The sequence below is a fragment of the Oncorhynchus gorbuscha genome, linkage group LG10, assembly GCF_021184085.1.
Source record: "Oncorhynchus gorbuscha isolate QuinsamMale2020 ecotype Even-year linkage group LG10, OgorEven_v1.0, whole genome shotgun sequence".
Lineage (NCBI taxonomy): Eukaryota > Metazoa > Chordata > Actinopteri > Salmoniformes > Salmonidae > Oncorhynchus > Oncorhynchus gorbuscha.
The window spans coordinates 72,577,657-72,594,508 of NC_060182.1; the positions used below are offsets into that span (position 1 = coordinate 72,577,657).

The window sequence follows — 16,852 nt, forward strand, 5'->3', positions numbered from 1 at the left end:
AAGAGGCACTGAGTTTGAAGGTAGGCCTTGAAATACATCCACAGGTACACCTCCAATTGACTCAAATGATGTCAATTAGCCTTTCAGAAGCTTCTAAAGCCATGACATAATTTTCTGGATTTTTCCAAGCTGTTTGAAGGCACAGTCAACTTAGTGTATGTCAACTTCTGACCCACCGGAATTGTGATACAGTGAATTATAAGTGAAATAATCTATCTGCAAACAATTGTTGGAAAAATGTATTGTGTCAAGCACACAGTCGATGTCCTAACCGACCTGCCAAAACTATAGTTTGTTAACAAGAAATTTGTGGAGTGGTTGAACTACGAGTTTTAATGACTCCAACCTAAGTGTATGTAAACTTCTGACTTCAACTGTATATGTGCATATATATAATGACAATTACAACAATACTGAATGAATAATGAACACTTTCATTTTAACTTACTATAATATATAAATAAAATCTATTTAGTCTCAAATAAATAATGAAACATGTTCAGTTTGGTTTAAATAATGCAAAAACAGTGTTGGAGAAGAAAGTAACTCCTCACTCTAGAATGATTGACTCCATGTTGACTGATCATTATTTTTCGGGTCCTCTCCTCCTGCAGACACCAAGCCACCCATCCCCCCGATGTTCACCCCAGCCTCCAGCACCCTACCCTGGCCTGTCATCATCGGCATCCCTGCTAGCATGGTGTTCATCTTTGGTACAGTGCTACTGTGGTTCTGCCAGAGTAAGAAGCACTGTTCCCCTCCCAGCACTCCGGCTGCGGCTGCCCAGGTCCTGCAGGCCTCCCACCGGCTGCCCTACCAGGAGAGGGACAGGAGCTGTGTGGCCCACTTCTCCACTTCCTCCAGCCCAGAGAAGGACTGCCTGGGCTCCATAAACTATGAGGAGTATCTGGCTCAGCAGCAGCTTCTCCTCACTCAGGGGGTCTCTGCCCTACCCCCCAAAATCTACCCCAAAATCTACCCAGACATCCACACTCACATCCACTCCCACGTGGACGGGAAGGTGCACCAACACATTCACTTTCAGTGTTAGCCATGTGCCAAATATAATAATATATGCCATTTAGCCAAAGCAACTTATAGTCATGCATGTATACATTTTAAGTATGGGTGGTCCCAGGAAACAAACCCACTATCCTGATGTAGCAAGAAACATGCTCTACCAACTGAGCTACAGAGGACCAAATGTAATGTTGTCCCCTTCTCTGCACCTCTGAAGAATGGCATCGTACAGTGAGGGTCTGAGCTGTGAACTGAAGCTCAGAGAACAGCTCTCTGGTTGTACCTGCCTGGTCCTTGGTGCAACTTGTTTCATATCAACACCACTAAAAGACATCAAACCCCGATGTGCACTTTGTGCACAAATCCCCAAGGGATTCTGCAATGTGTTAACGGCTATTCAGACTTGCTGAGAGGGCTATGGGTCCTTCCACCAATTTGGTGCCTTTTGAGAAGTCTTTTTTGAAATTTAATTTTACATTCTGTCATAAAGATCACATGTTCGACTTCATAAAAAAGTTTTCCCATCTCGAGAGTTAAAGCTAGAATTCTTAGTTGCTACATCCATTTTTGGAGTTTTCAATTAATGATATACACTGCACAAAACATTAAGAACACCCGCTCTTTCCATGACTAACCAGGTGAAAGGTATGATTCCTTATTAAATTCCTGTTAAATTCACTTCAATCAGCGTAGGTGAAGGGGAGACAGGTTAAAGAACTGGTTTTAAGCCTTGAGACAATTGAGAAATGGATTGTGTATGTGTGCCATTCAGAGGGTGAATGGGAGACAAAATATTGTGCTTTTGAACGGGTATGGTAGTACGTGCAGGTGCACCAGTTTGTGTCAAGAACTGCAACTCTGCTGGGTTTTTCACGCTCAACAGTTTCCTGTGTGTATCAAAAATGGTCCACCACCCAATGGACATCCAGGCAACTTGACACAACTGTGGGAGACATTGGAGTCCACCAGTGCTTCATTTGTAAATCGGCAGGTGTGTGCGTGTGTGCGTGTGTGCGTGCGTGTGTGTGGGGGGGGGGTTACCTGGGGAGCTCTTGAGGTACCTGAACACATGAGAAAAAAATCACGCATGCATATCATCACATTTACGTAGTGACGTAGAGTAGAGGCACTTACAGAAGTTGCATACATAGGCAAAATGTTGTGGCCAAGGGTCCAGGTATTTTTGGGCCTTTTATAAACGCATTTAATGCGATTCTACATCATTTTACATGACTGGAGATTTGTGCATATATTTTTTAAATGCCGCGTTTGGGAACTCTGAGAACTCAGAGCTGGGAAATCTCCAACTTCAGTACATTCAAGACAACCAATTTGTAAGTCGCTCTGGATAAGAGCGTCTGCTAAATGACTTAAATGTAAAATGTAAATGTAACTAGGAAATCGGTAAAAAAAACAAAAAACGAGCTCCTAATGGGAAAATTATTTATTTATATAGTTTTTTAAATATATATATTTTTTTCCCTTTTTCTCCCCAATTTGTAGTTACAGTCTTGTCTCATCGCTGCAACTCCCGTAACTGACTCGTGGCACAGCTAGTCTGAAAATTATCATCTAGGATGTTGGTAAAAGCCTTTGGTTAGTATCATAGCAAGGAAACAAATCATAGCAAGGAAACAAAACACATAGCCGATTTAAATTATTTACGACAACAGCCCTAATGTTGAAATCAATCATTGTCATCCAATCACGTTTATGATCCTGTTCTAGCAGGATCCGGCTCAAATTAAGCACCGAAGTCAACATGGGCCAGCATCCCTGTGGAACTCTAGAGTCATTGACCTGACGAATTGAGGCTGTTCTGAGGGCAAAACCGGGTGCAACTCAAAATTAGGAAGTTGTTCCTAATTTGTATACTCAGGGTATATTCATACATTTAAAAAAATATATATATAAACGTATAAATGCCTCACGAGCTTAGTTTAGCTGTCGTACCCCATCAGAACCCAAAAAGATAAGCTTATTTTACTCCAATGTTTGTAAAAAATGTAAATGTAAAGAAAAAAAACCTTTATTGCCTCAAAACATGAATTTGTATATAATGGATGGTCAGTTCTTGCATCCATACCTCTGTTTAGGAATTTGAGAGTGGTTACATTACTCTAGGCACATCCCTCAGTTTATAACTAGGGTTTAAGATTGATGGTGAAAACTTGGTGAAATCTTGGGGTTAAGTGTGTTAAAATCTTCCTAGAAGTCACAAAGGGTGCATGGAGAGATTCTCCAAGTTGTCTATATGAAAGGGGTATTTCATTTATTATATAACAGGTTTATAAAATCCAATATTATACTCAAGAGGCACTCATTTCGTGGAACAACCCATATCCATCAGTAACTGTGCTGTTTACCCATCTCAACTAACCTAGAGGGGTTAGGGTCAGTTTAGACCTTTACCTCTAAACCTGTTGTAGGGCACAAGATAAGATAAGCTCTGCGAGGTGATGATGTTAAAGGACGCATGGAATGTAATACAAAAGGGCTGGTTTTACACTCATACTCAGGTCATCCCTTTGATGAAAAAAAATGTTTCATTGATTGAATGCACATCCATTTAACCCTGACCACTAGTGTCCATCAATAATCCTGTTTCATTTCACTCAGTCATCCCTGAAGGCCTCGAGGGGCTATATGAAAATAGATAGGTAGCATTTTGGGGGGATATTTGAATCATGTCCATATCGAAGACTGCAAATAATAATATTGCGCCAATGTTGACTGTTTGACTGGACTCGCTACATATCACTGTCGGAATCCAAATGTTACTTAGGTTACCACCACTACTAGCCTTTTGTATGTGTTTTATAGAATCCTTGCAAGAGGTATGAGGTCAAAAATATCCCCAGTGTTGCAGTGAATATATGTAACACCATTGGGACTGCAGTCCAATCCAACGACAATTGATATAGATGTAGTCATTTTATATGCATTTGAAAAGAGGCGTGTATTTAATTTATTTTGATATGGACATGTATTGTTTCTTTTTCAAAGTCAGGCATTTTGAATATGTTGAATGTGTAGGATTATGTTTACTGTAGTTGCAATGTAAAGTATACGGTGCATTTGTAAAGTATTCAGACCCCTTGACTTTTTATACATTTTGTTATGTTACAGCCTTATTCTAAAATGTATTAAATTGTTTTTTCTCATCTACACACAATACCCCATAATGCAAAGCAAAAACTGGTTTAGACATTTTAGCAAATTTATAAAAAATTTAAAACTGAAATATCACATTTACATATGTATTCAGACCCTTTACTCAGTACTTTAAAGCTTCTTTGGCAGTGATTACAGTCTTGGGTCTTTTTTGGTGAAGCTACAAGCTTGGCACATGTATTTGATGAGTTTCTCCCATTCTCTGCAGATCCTCTCAAGCTCTGTCAGGTTTAATGGGGAGCATCGGAGAACAGCTATTTTCAGGTCGGGTTCAAGTCCAGGCTCTGGCTGGGCCACTCAAGGATATTGAGACTTGTCCTGAAGCCACACCTGCATTGCTTTGGCTGTGTGCTTAGGGTTGTTGTCTTGTTGGGACGTGACCCTTCACCTGCTCTGGAGCAGGTTTTCATGAAGGATTTCTCTGTACTTTTATTTTTAGGGGGTGTATCAGCCTTTTCTCTGTAATTTGCACCATTCATATTTCTCTCGATCCTGACTAGTCTCCCAGTCCCTGAAAAACATGCCCACAGCATGATGCTGCCGCCACCATGCTTCACCGTAGGGATGGCACCAAGTTTCCTCCAGCCGTGACACTTGACATTCAGGCCAAAGAGTTCAATCTAGTTTCTCATGGTCTGAGTCTTTAGGTGCCTTTTGGCAAACGCCAAGCAGGCTGTCATGTGCTTTTTACTGAGTCGTCGTTCCATCTGGCAACTCTACCATAAAAGCCTGATTGGTTGAGTGCTGCAGAGATGGTTGTCTTTTGGAAAGGTTATCCCATCTTCAGAGGAACTCTGGAGGGCTGTCAGAATGACCATCGGGTTCTTGGTCACCTCCCTGACCAAGGACCTTCTCACCCAAATGCTCAGTTTGTAAAGGAACAGTCTTGGTGGTACCAAACTTTTTCCATTAAAGAATGGAGGCCACTGTTATTGGGGACCTTCAATGTTGCAGACATTTTTTGGGGACCCTTCCCCATAGGGCTGCAACGTAACAAAACGAGGAAAAAGTCAAGGGGTCTGAATACTTCCCGAATGCACTGCATTTCATATATTAAAAGGTAGACTCAGCGACATGACGTTTCCACAAGCAGCACCGCAGATACATAGAGTGAGATGCAAGACAGTCAGTGCAATTTTAATTGAATGTTTTTTTAAACTAGGCAAGTCAATTAAGAACACATTCTTATTTTACAATGATGGCCTACCACGTCCAAACCCAGACGATGCCGGGCCAATTGTGCGCTGCCCATGTGCAGGGGTTCACTTCAAGCTGTTCACAGCGTGGTAGCCACTGGATCAAAACAGTGGAGACAGAGCCTCATGCTTCAATGCTCTTCGTAGCAGAAATTGACCCACTGCGGTTTACTTTCTGCTGAGTCTACCTTTGACATTGTCAACCAGGTTAATCATATTTAGTTTATATGAAAGTACTTACAATTGGTTCTGTTTGACAAATCTTATCGATGTGCCCCATTAAAAGTAGAAAGTCATTTGAAGTTTGATTAAAGGACAAGCAAATTTTCACTTCGTTCATGGCCTCAATTCAAGGTTCTCTGTTCCTGTAAAGCAGGATTTTGCTCCTCCCTGGTACTTAATTGATGAAAAGGTCACTAATTAATAAGGTACTTAATTGATGAAAAGGTCACTAATTAATAAGGAACGCCTCAACTTTCTGGCTGAACTTACTTTTTGTTGAAACACTAGGTCCTACTAGAAATACTTGGTTGCTGTCTCAATGATAAAATCACATGTATAATATGAAGGACCATGGTGAGAAAAGTTTGAATGACCACTGTGCAAGAGCTTTCCCAAAGTCTGAAAATGATCGAGGTTGGTAAAAGCCTCTGGTCTGCCTAACTGCTTAAAGTTATACAGGATGCCACTGGGAATGAGGTCAGTGACTAGAGCCGGGACCAGTGTCCGATACTTGTTTCCTTGATATGATACCAACAACTCGGATTTCAATTCTTTAGGAACAAACAGCCCTAATGTTGGAAACAATCGTCATCCATGTCACATTCATTTTCCAAGCTGTAGCACACAATATTTTACATAAAGTTCTCTTAACCTGCTCTTCATTTTTGCCATTGGAAGAAAAAAATAATTAAAAAAATACAAAAAAATGGTATTGTCCCAGTCTTAAGTTACCAGTCTTTCTAGAAAGGGACCATCAGGAGGCTACTACAAAAGTTAATACTTTCCTCCCAACTTGGCTAGAAAACACAGTAATCTATACAGGGTCAGACAGGGCCAGTGGTACTGGAATGAATGAATGACTGATAGGACTGAGAGCGCTCGTTCTCAAACTGACTAGCATTTCTCCCCTCACTACCAGTCAACTCAGATCTAGGAAGGATTTTCTTTCGTTTAGGATGTGCATTGTCCTGCTCAGGGAGTGATGACACTACGCTGCCCAGGGAAGAAGGAAAGCATTGTATAAGGGCATCCCATTTGTTTTTTGTAAGCATTGTAGAACGGGATGAGCTTTGGCTCTAGAGAGAAGAGGGATAAGGAAGCTACTGAATGGTTGACATTAACAGCACAGCTCACCACTAGAGACGTCTAAGGAAGAACACTTAGCTACTGTTCTGAAATAAATACAAATGTCAGCTATGCTCAATTGGAACTTGCAATAACATGCATGAAACTAAAGAGTCCAAAATACTATGGTAAACAGCGCCTCCGCATGGCTGAAAAATTTGGGATACAAAGAATTTAAAATGAACTTGCAAGGCGCTACAAATGATCTTGATTAGTGAAACAATTTTATTACAGTAATAAAGACCCGAAATTGATAAAAGGAACCAAAATGAATCAGTAGAATTGAAATCTAGTGAAATAGCATTATGGCACTTGATCTCCAATCAAGAGCGACAAAACATATTTACAAAGCACTATTCACACACTTGTTCATCAGGACCACCACATAGCTCAATATTTTTTTTTTTTTTTTTTTACAAATTTGAGTAACGACAGACAGACATACGGTTGAACTCAGCCCTTCTGGACTTTAGCTATTAGTTCATCGCAAAGGTTGGTGAGTTCTTCAGTCTCTTTTACCTGAGGGGACAGAAAAATCAGCAAGGAGGAAAACAAAATCAACCATCATATGTGCAAAAAACTTTTCTGAACAAATGAAACCGATAAAGGAAGCCTCATTGACTACTTCAGATTGAGGCGACTTACTTTCTGGTCAAGGCTCTTCTCCAGTGACTGGGCCTTTAGCTGCTCCCTGCGCAGCTGGGCCTGAAGTGCAGCGACTTCGGACTTTAATTTGGAGCGCACCTCCGCAATCTCTCCATTTGCCCTGAGGATAAGAGTAAGTCAGCCCAGTGAACCTACACAAAGCCCAGCAACTAAACAATTCTGTAACTATTTTGCACAGAGTATAGTTTCATGAGTCTTACAGGCCAATTTTCTGCTCTGCATGAGCTTTCAGGGCCTGGTAGCGCTGCTCCTCCTCCTTGATCCTAGCCAGGTAATCTTGAGCACATTTCTTCAGCATCTCTTCATTCTTAATATGGGCACACATTTAAAACCCTAGGTCATGATTTTGGCAAAGCAAAGTATTGGACCTACACATACCCTTTTCATTTCTTCCTTCATAGCAATGTTACTTTCCTACACCAAAGCCGAGCCCTGTGTTTTGCACAATCATGTGAAAAGGAAAGAGTATCCTGTAATGAAAGAGCTATAAAAGGATTCTGGCATTTAAGATATTTTTCTACTTAGTCAGATTAAGTTTTGGATACCATTGTTAGGTCTGCGTGCAATAGAAGCAAGTTGGAGATCGTTTTGCGAGCCAATGTTACTAGCGTCAGCACAATGACTGGAGGTCTACAGGAACAGTAAACAACCTCCAATTTACTTTCTACTGCACACAGATAAAGCAGTATCCACAAGTTCATAGACTCTCAGCAAGGCAGAAAAGCAGCTTAATTTCCAGAATCTTGCAATATCCCATTTAAATCCAGGGATTTCACATGGTGCAAAACACTGGGCCCAATGCATAGTTCATGACATCCCTTTTCATGCTGACCTTTATGTAACCCTCGATGACCTCTTTGTATTTGTCTAGTCTCTTGAAGAGATCTGAGAAGGACCGCTCCATTGCATTCAGGTCCTCTGATAACTGTTCCTTCTCCTGCAGGACTTTAGTGATGTCAGCCTGGGCCTTCTCCATCTCCCTCTGTTTATCAGCTGCCAGAGACAATGACATCACACCAAGCCATGCATTTGACATGAAATTTACATTTCAAAACATTTCTCTGATAACTTTCCAAATTGCATTACAACGTACCCAATATCTGAGCGATTGTGGCTTCAAATGCTGACATTATTTTCCTGCAAAAACAAAAAGCAGTGATAATTAAAATTGTTATAAGTCTGAAATCAGAAATCAGTGACCAAATACTAAGCTTAAATGCTTACCCCATTTCATGATTATCCTGAGATAGCGTGTCATGCTTCGATTTCCATTCATCCGCATTCTCCTTTGCCTATAAAAATAAACCCTTGTAAATTAATGCTGATTGGATTGAAAAGGGATGAGTGAAACATTGGAGGAAAACAAACACCTACTTGTATCTGGATCTTGGCAATGGCAACATTCATGTCTTGCTGACTGTATTTCAGCACCTCTATGATGTTATCATCAGGGTTGGCTGGTTGGGGGAAAGTAGGTACCAGATTCTCAAGAACAGGGGAATTTGTCACAAGAGTCCGAGGACCAACAACTTGAACCTAAAGGGAGTGAAGACCTCCATTTAACAGTTTTCCCACATTACTACATTATAGTAGGATCTTTGAGGACAGGTAACTTACAGGTGGTAGGTCATGAAGCAGTTTAGGGTTGACAGATTTCAGTCCATTAACCTCATCGGTTCCAGTCTTCTGGGTCTCCACACTGAAAGAAACATCCCTCACTTGGCGCAAACACCTTGATATTCACCATTGCATTTCAAACTCGTTTTAGTGAGAAACTACAGATTAAGTATGCTCTCAATTCTAGACCAAATAAACACTTATTTACAAGTAGAGCATTTTAAGATGAACACAAGGCATTTCTTTTCAGTCAGATGGTAAAAAAAAGCCTGTGATTAGGACCAGGAGAGTAACATACCGTGAAGCAAAGGGAGCAGGTCGTGAGAGGTTGTTGAGTCCTGCACGGACTCCAGACTTATTGGGGCTCTCCCGCATTAGTGGGTCAAATTTGAGGTACAGTGATTGTTTTCTTAGTGCCGACTCCTTAAACTGAATATAAAATGCAAAGTAATTGAGGAAGCCCAAAGCCTAAAATGCAAAACAAACCATGTAATAACAGTCGATTTATAAAGGTACAAAGCATATACTTACATTGCTGGACCCAAACTGCTCCAGGTAGTCCATCTGCCTGTCAAAGTCATTCGCCATGACTGGAGGGAAGGAGGGACTATAGTTAGTCAAAAAGCTAAGGTGAAGTCGACATTACCGCAACTAAAATGCATTTGTCAATTTATTTGACTTACATGTGGTTCCAGGAACAAAGTCCTCATTAAATTCTGACATGTCATTCTGTGGGGTCTGTTCAAATTGGCAGAGTTCCAAGGGTTCTGGAGTGCTTAATGAAGGTTGGTCAGGTTTTGTTGGAGGTTCCTGATCTTTTCCAGAGGAAGGATCCTGAACTTCAGAAGAGTCCATCTGAAGCATCAGATTCTGTGGAATGTTGTCCTACAATTTGAGAGAGAATGTCACCCAAGTAGTCACACTACAATTAATGAATACATTTTTTTTAAATACATTTTTAAATGCTTACAATTCCTTTTACGGCAGAACGATCAGGTTCATATCCAGCAATAGAAACACTGAAAACAGAACAAACATAATAATAATAAATAATATATGCCATTTAGCAGACGCTTTTATCCAAAGCGACTTAGTCATGTGTGCATACATTCTACGTATGGGTGGTCCCGGGGATCGAACCCACTACCCTGGCATTACAAGCGCCATGCTCTACCAACTGAGCTACAGAAGGACCACCATAAGGTGTGGTGAAGCTTCATTAAGGTGATATCTACAAGCTCAAACAAAATGATAATGCTTTACATATAAATCAAGACTTCGTAAAAAAAAAAAATGGGATAATAATAAAGTTGCAGAAAATGAAAATACACTTACATTAGTGATGGTGCAGTTTCTTGCTGAACAGGCTCTGCCACTTTCTCAGGGTAAACAGCCACCCTGACTGAGGTTGGTGCCTTGGCATCTGGACTGGATTTCACCTTACAGACTGTAGATTCAGTCATTTTTACATTTGTCCCAAATGGATTGACACTTGGGTCAAATTTATCAAAGTCAAAGTTGTACTTGCCCTTGGGAAGAGGAATTTCATAATCAGTATTGACCAATGGCCTCACTGGAGATTCCCTGGATTGAGCAGGTTCTTTTTTTTCTGTAGGTACAGCCTTTTGCCATGTCGGCTTCAAAACAGGCCTTTTGTCAAACTTTTTGGGGGGAGGGTTGACCTCGCCGTCATCATCAAAATTTAACTCAAGTTTCACTGCACCATCCTTGGAAGGGGCTGCACTGGGCTGAGGTATGGATTCTTCAGATGGCTTGCTGGTCTCGTCGGGAGCAGTTGACAATGGTGCAATAGGGTTAATCTCTGGCTGGACAGGTGCCTCTAGGACAGGCTGAACCACCTCAAGCATGGCTGCAGGCTCTTCAACTTCCACCTTTTCAGGGTCATCGCATGGCCGCTTCCTTCCAAGCACAGGGGAATTCTGCAATTTGGAGCCTCCCGTTTGGAAAGGGTTGACTGAATCAAGGTTGTCAAAATCAAATTCATATGTACCTTTTGGCGGCAGAGCAGTCTCCTCAGCTGTAGAGGTGAAGGCCACAGCATCTTCAGCTGGCTTGGAAGTCTCCTTCGGTGCAATAGGTTTAATTTCTGTCTGGACAGGTGCTTCTAGGACAGAATGAACCACCTCAAGCATGGCTGCTGGTTCCATTTCCTTTACTGCAGGCTCTTCAACTTCCACCTTTTCAGGGTCATCGCATGGCTGCTTCCTTCCAAGCATAGGGGAATTCTGCAATTTGGAGCCTCCCGTTTGGAAAGGGTTGACTGAATCAAGGTTGTCAAAATCAAATTCATATGTACCTTTTGGCGGCAGAGCAGTCTCCTCGGCTGTAGAGGTGATGGCGACAGCATCTTCAGCTGGCTTGGAAGTCTCCTTCGGTGCAATAGGTTTAATTTCTGTCTGGACAGGTGCTTCTAGGACAGAATGAACCACCTCAAGCATGGCTGCTGGTTCCATTTCCTTTACTGCAGGCTCTTCAACTTCCACCTTTTCAGGGTTATCGCATGGCTGCTTCCTTCCAAGCATAGGGGAATTCTGCAATTTGGAGCCTCCCGTTTGGAAAGGGTTGACTGAATCAAGGTTGTCAAAATCAAATTCATATGTACCTTTTGGTGGCAGAGGAGTCTCCTCGGCTGTAGAGATGATAGCCACAGCTTGATCTGGGTCGAGGTTAAATGATGGTACAGTTTCTTCCTCACCAGAGTTGGATAACTTGTCGGCTGGGTCCATCATGTTAATCACCCTGCTATCTGTTGAGCACATATCGGCTGAGAAGTCAGCAAGAGAATTTTCCACTGATGGCATGAACGGGAGTGTATCATCCAGTGCCTTTACATTCCTGTCAGAAACTGCTTCAATGACATTACGTTCACGCTGTCCTTCAGCCTTGGGAGTTTCAACTCGCTCACTGAGCCTTGCTGGGGAGAGGACCATTTTAGTAGACCCTTGGAAGGGATTGATGGCATCAAGGTTGTCAAAATACAGCTGACAACCTCCTTTACTCTGCATATCATCTGTGAAGTCTGTAGTAAAATAATTTGAAAATCAAGTAAACATTATGGTTGAAGTAGTTAATGTGACAATGTAGTATCGGGTAATGAATCTTGAAACTTTAGCCAATCAGATGCTTTACCTGATTTTGCTACATCAACAAGCCCATTGGTTTCTAGAGGTACCACCCTGTAAAAATACGAGAGGACAGAACTTGATACCAGAATATGAATCAGCTTTCTGCCGGTGTGACACACACGCACACACCTAATTTAAAATGAAAAAGCATATACTTACTCTTCAGGTGATGTAAAATGTATTGTATCCAGGGCTTTACTACAGTCATCCAGGCTTTCTATCTTAAGGGACTTTGTTGGTGATACTATTCTCTTAGTGAGAGGGTCTCTTCTTGGAGTCTGAAAACAAACCTGAAAGCAAAACCCAAAAGGGTATCTGAAAACAAAAGCTAACAGGTAAACCTAACATGGTTAGTGTGTGCAACTTTCTTTCTATACAGTTTACTCACCGTGAGTCAACAACTTTCCAAAACATTGTGTAAGCTCATGCTTTTTACTAGACTAATCAGTCAAGCATAGAGCCTCATAGTCACAAGATTATACAGAGGGAATTATTCTGGAACATTTGAAATGACTTTCAAGTCTAGGCTTCATGATAACATATTCTGTACCTTTCCACCCTTTGCTATAGTTTTGTTTGACAGGTTCTCTGCCTGAGACTGGCGAAGAATGGAGGGCCTCCCAGTCGGCTGATCAAAAGAAAAGATGTCACAAATTGTCTCTGAATTGCTCTGCTTTCTTCCAGTGCAGACCCCACGATTCTCATCGTTTACAGCAGTAGAACTCATCCTATAAAGAAAGGCACACAGAAGTGAGGGAACTGAAGCAAAAGTTGTCAACATCTAATAGACATCTGGGAACAGTGATAAGAGTGAGTGAAGCACATCATTTAGATTGAATGGTCTTGTCTGAAGCCCATATCTGAGCTGTAGACACCACACCCAATGTTGTGTATTTTATTTATTTAAAACAAAAACCCACACCTTTATTTAACTAGGCAAGTCAGATAAATTCATATTTCCAATGACGGCTTACACCGGCCAAACATGGAAGACGCTGGGCCAATTGTGTGCTGCCCTATGGGACTCCCAATCGCAGCTGGATGTGATACAGCCTGGTTCTAGCTACAGTGCAGTCGGAAAGTATTCAGACCACTTCCCTTTAGAATAAGGCCTTATTACATAATGTATTAAAATTGTCCACCCCTCCCCAATCTACACACAAGACCATCACGACAAAGCAAAAACAGGTTTAGAAATGTTGGCTAATTTATTACAAATAGATTTGCATAAGTATTAAGACCCGTTGCTGTCTCAAAATTAAGCTCACGTGCATCTAGTTTCCATTGATGTTTCAACAACTTGAGTGGAGCCACCTGTGGTAAATTCAATTGATTGGACATGATTTGGCCAGGCACACAACGGTCTATATAAAAAGGTCCCACAGATGACAGTGCATGCCAGAGCAAAAACCAAGCCATGAGGTCAGGAATAGTCTGTAGATCTCAGACAGGCACAGATTTGGGGGAAGGGTAACAAAACAAAGTATGCAGCATAGAAGGTCCCCAATAAGAGTGGCCTCCACTCTTTTTAAAATGGAAGTTCGGAACCATCAAGACTCTCCCTAGAGCTGGCTGCCTGTCCAAAGAACGAAGGGCCTTGATCAGGAAGGTGACTAAGAACTCAATGGTCACTGACAGTGCACCAGAGTCCCTCTGTGGAGATGGGAGAACCTTCCAGAAGAACAACAATCGCTGCAGCACTCCACAAACCAGGCCTTCATGGTACAATGGCCAGACGGAAGCCACTCAGTAACACACACATGATAGTCTGCTTGGAGTTGACCAAAAGGCACGTTAAGGACTGACCACAACAAAGAAGATTCTGTGGTCTGATGGTCTGGAGGAAACTTGGCACCATCCAGACAGTAAAGCATGGTGGTGGCAGCATCATGCTGTGGGGATGTTTTTCAGCATCAGGGACTGAGAGACTAGTCAGGATTAAGGCAAAGATGAACAGCGCAAGTTCAAGATACTCGATGAAAACCTGCACCAGAGTGTTCAGGACCCCAGAAAGGGGCAACGGTTCACCTTCCAACAGGACAGCGACCCGAAGCGCACAGCCAAGACGTAGGAGTGGTGTCAGAACAAGTCTGAATGTCCTTGAGTGGTCCAGCCAGAGGCAGGACTTGAACCCGATCAAACAGCTCTGGAGAGACCTGAAAATAGCCGTTCAGCAACGCTCCCCATCCAACCTGACAGCATCTGCTGAGAATGGGAGAAACTCTCCAAATACAGGTGTGCCAAGCTTGAAGCATCATACCGACGAAGACGCAAAGCTGTAATCGCTGCCAAAGGTGCATCAAAGTACTGAGTGGAGGGTCTGAATACTTATGTAAATGTGAGTTTATTTTTAACATTATCAAACATTTCTAAACCTGTTGCTTTGTCATGGGGTATTGTTTAGATTGAGGGGGAAAACAATTTTAGAATAAGGCTGTAACATAAGTCATGGGGTCTGAATACATTCTAAATGCACCATAAGTGTATGGTGTTTGGATCCTTGTTGACAATGAATGCGTGTAAACAGCAACAGACGTCATGTGCAATTAACTTTGAGAGAAAAGGTTTAAGAGTGATGTGGCTAACAGTGGGGAGAAATACATATTCATCAGGCCACAATAGGCGTCTCTGAAACATTTTTTTTTACTAATATTAACTTCCAATGTACTGGCTGAATTCATATGACCAGATGGTGAATTGCAGACATGACTGTAGTATATAGTATTTACCGTGGTATTCTTTGTAGTGTTTTCATTTGGAATTCTTCAGTTTGACCAAAATGTAATTTTCCTTGGTGAATAGTCAACTAAACTAACGTTAACGCAAATGCAGCATTTTTGTTTAGCCTACAGGATCGGTGGGTCCCCGCGGGACGGTTGAGCTAACAGGCTAATACAATTAGCATGAGGTTGTAAGTAACAAGAACATACACATCTGATATTGGCAGAAAGCTTAAATTATTGTTCATCTAACTGCACTGTCCAAGTTACAGTAGCTATTACAGTGAATAATATCATGCTATTGTTTGAGCGTGCACCGTTCTGAACTTGATCATGTATTAAAAAAAAACAATTAAACACATTTGGGCAGATCTTTTACCAGATCTAATGTGTTATTCTCCCACATTCACTTAACATTTCCACAAACTACAAAGAACCTCCAAATGGTATCAAGAATATGCTTATCCTTCAGGTCCCAAGCTATAGGAAGTTAGATTTGGGTATGCCATTTTAGGTTCATTTTAAGTTTGGAGCAATGCCATGAGCTAGTCTTGCTATTGTCTTGTGTAAGTGCAGTAATGTCTGATTGCGGAAAAATGTCTTTACAAATTGTCTTTGCACTGACATCACCTAGGTAATGTTAACTCAAATAGAGCTTGCTCACATTACACAACTAACATCCATTCATCAACACATTAGCCCTGTAATATGCAAACTGGTAGTCAAAATCCAATGTTATTAGTCACACAAATACAACAGGTGAAATGCTTACTTATAGTCCCCAACCACCAATGCAGTTTTTAAAAAACGACTAATTTAAGAGCAGCAGTAAAAAGCGAGACTATATACACAGGGGGATATCCGTACAGAGTCAATGTGCGGGGGTTAGTTGAGGTATTATATACACATGTGGGTAGAGTGATTAAAGTGACTATGGATTGATAACAGTAGCAGTTGTGTGAAAGAGGGGGGGGCAATGAAAAGTCTGGGTAGCCATTTCATTAGGTGTTCAGGTGTCTTAAGGCTTGGGGGTAGAAGCTGTTTAGAAGTCTTTTGGACCTAGACTTAACGCTCAGGTACGCTGGAGTCGGACACTTTAGGGCCTTCCTCTGACACAACCTGGTATAGAGGTCCTGGATGGCAGGGAGAATGGCTTTAGTGATGTACTGGGCAGTTCGCGCTGCCCTAGTTGGCTACAGTTTGTGGGCTCCCGAGTGGCCCAGCAGTCTAAGGCACAGCATCTCAGTGCAATAGTCCTCACTACACTCCCTGGTTCGAATCCAGCCGTGATTGGGAGTCCCATAGGGCGGCGCACAATTGGCTGAGCGTCGTCCGGGTTTGGCCGTCACTGTAAATAAGAACGTGCTTAACTGACTTAGTTAATTAAATAACAATATTAAAATGTTAACGTCAAACGTTACCGGAAGTTATCAGCTGCTGCCAATGCGGGTTAGAAGCTCGCGTTGACACTACTATAACCAGCTAACTTAAGACAGCTAACGTTATCTAATGTCATGTTGCTAGTTAGGAAGTTGAGTAACAATTACCCGTTTTGAATATTTTTGCCCTCAGTAAGTAGGACTCAGGCAGAAAGGAAACTAAAGCCATTTAGCGAGTTAGCTAACGTTACTGTACGCAACGTTAACTTTAGTTAAATGACTTGCGTCAGGCTACAACTTGAGAAATTATGCGAGATAGAACTTAAAAGCAGCGTGAATGTCAAAGCAAGATAATTTCCCCAATAATGCCAGATAGCTACATACCTCAATTCCAGTCAGATAAACAGAAAGTAACTTCTCTAGCCGGCAACGATCTCCACACACAGTTGACGTTTTCGAAACTCCCTCGATGAGCAAGTGACCAGTAGATTTCGAATTTAAACGCCTCGATTTGGACCAATTAAATAAACAGAAAAAAATGAAATAGGGCGGAGCTGCTTACGAAATGGCCAATAGTGTTGCATGAC

The 16,852-nt window shown here is 41.7% G+C and overlaps 1 protein-coding gene and 1 pseudogene across 3 annotated transcripts; one reads left to right on the forward strand and one right to left on the reverse strand.

The window, feature by feature from the left end:
* LOC124046507 overlaps window positions 1–1,546 on the forward strand; it is a 66,902-nt pseudogene extending 65,356 nt beyond the window's left edge.
* A 5,402-nt stretch (window positions 1,547–6,948) lies between these two features.
* On the reverse strand, window positions 6,949–16,790 carry LOC124046509 (transforming acidic coiled-coil-containing protein 3-like). Of its 3 annotated transcripts, XM_046366946.1 has the most exons (18): window positions 16,650–16,790; window positions 12,717–12,894; window positions 12,326–12,456; window positions 12,171–12,217; window positions 10,549–12,060; window positions 10,356–10,467; window positions 9,991–10,039; window positions 9,704–9,905; window positions 9,552–9,610; window positions 9,319–9,449; window positions 9,021–9,102; window positions 8,778–8,939; window positions 8,628–8,695; window positions 8,497–8,540; window positions 8,236–8,396; window positions 7,604–7,710; window positions 7,383–7,503; window positions 6,949–7,256 (listed from the first exon to the last, which is right to left on the reverse strand). In XM_046366946.1, the coding sequence occupies exons 2-18, from the start codon at window positions 12,891–12,893 to the stop codon at window positions 7,191–7,193; spliced, it is 3,231 nt and encodes a 1,076-aa protein (XP_046222902.1). In that variant the 5' UTR covers window position 12,894; window positions 16,650–16,790; the 3' UTR covers window positions 6,949–7,190. The 3 variants fall into 3 exon arrangements, with proteins under 3 accessions (XP_046222902.1, XP_046222900.1, XP_046222901.1); XM_046366944.1 differs by having other exon boundaries at window positions 10,356–12,060; XM_046366945.1 differs by lacking the exon at window positions 16,650–16,790 and adding an exon at window positions 13,089–13,301 and having other exon boundaries at window positions 10,356–12,060.
* Window positions 16,791–16,852: the final 62 nt, after the last annotated feature.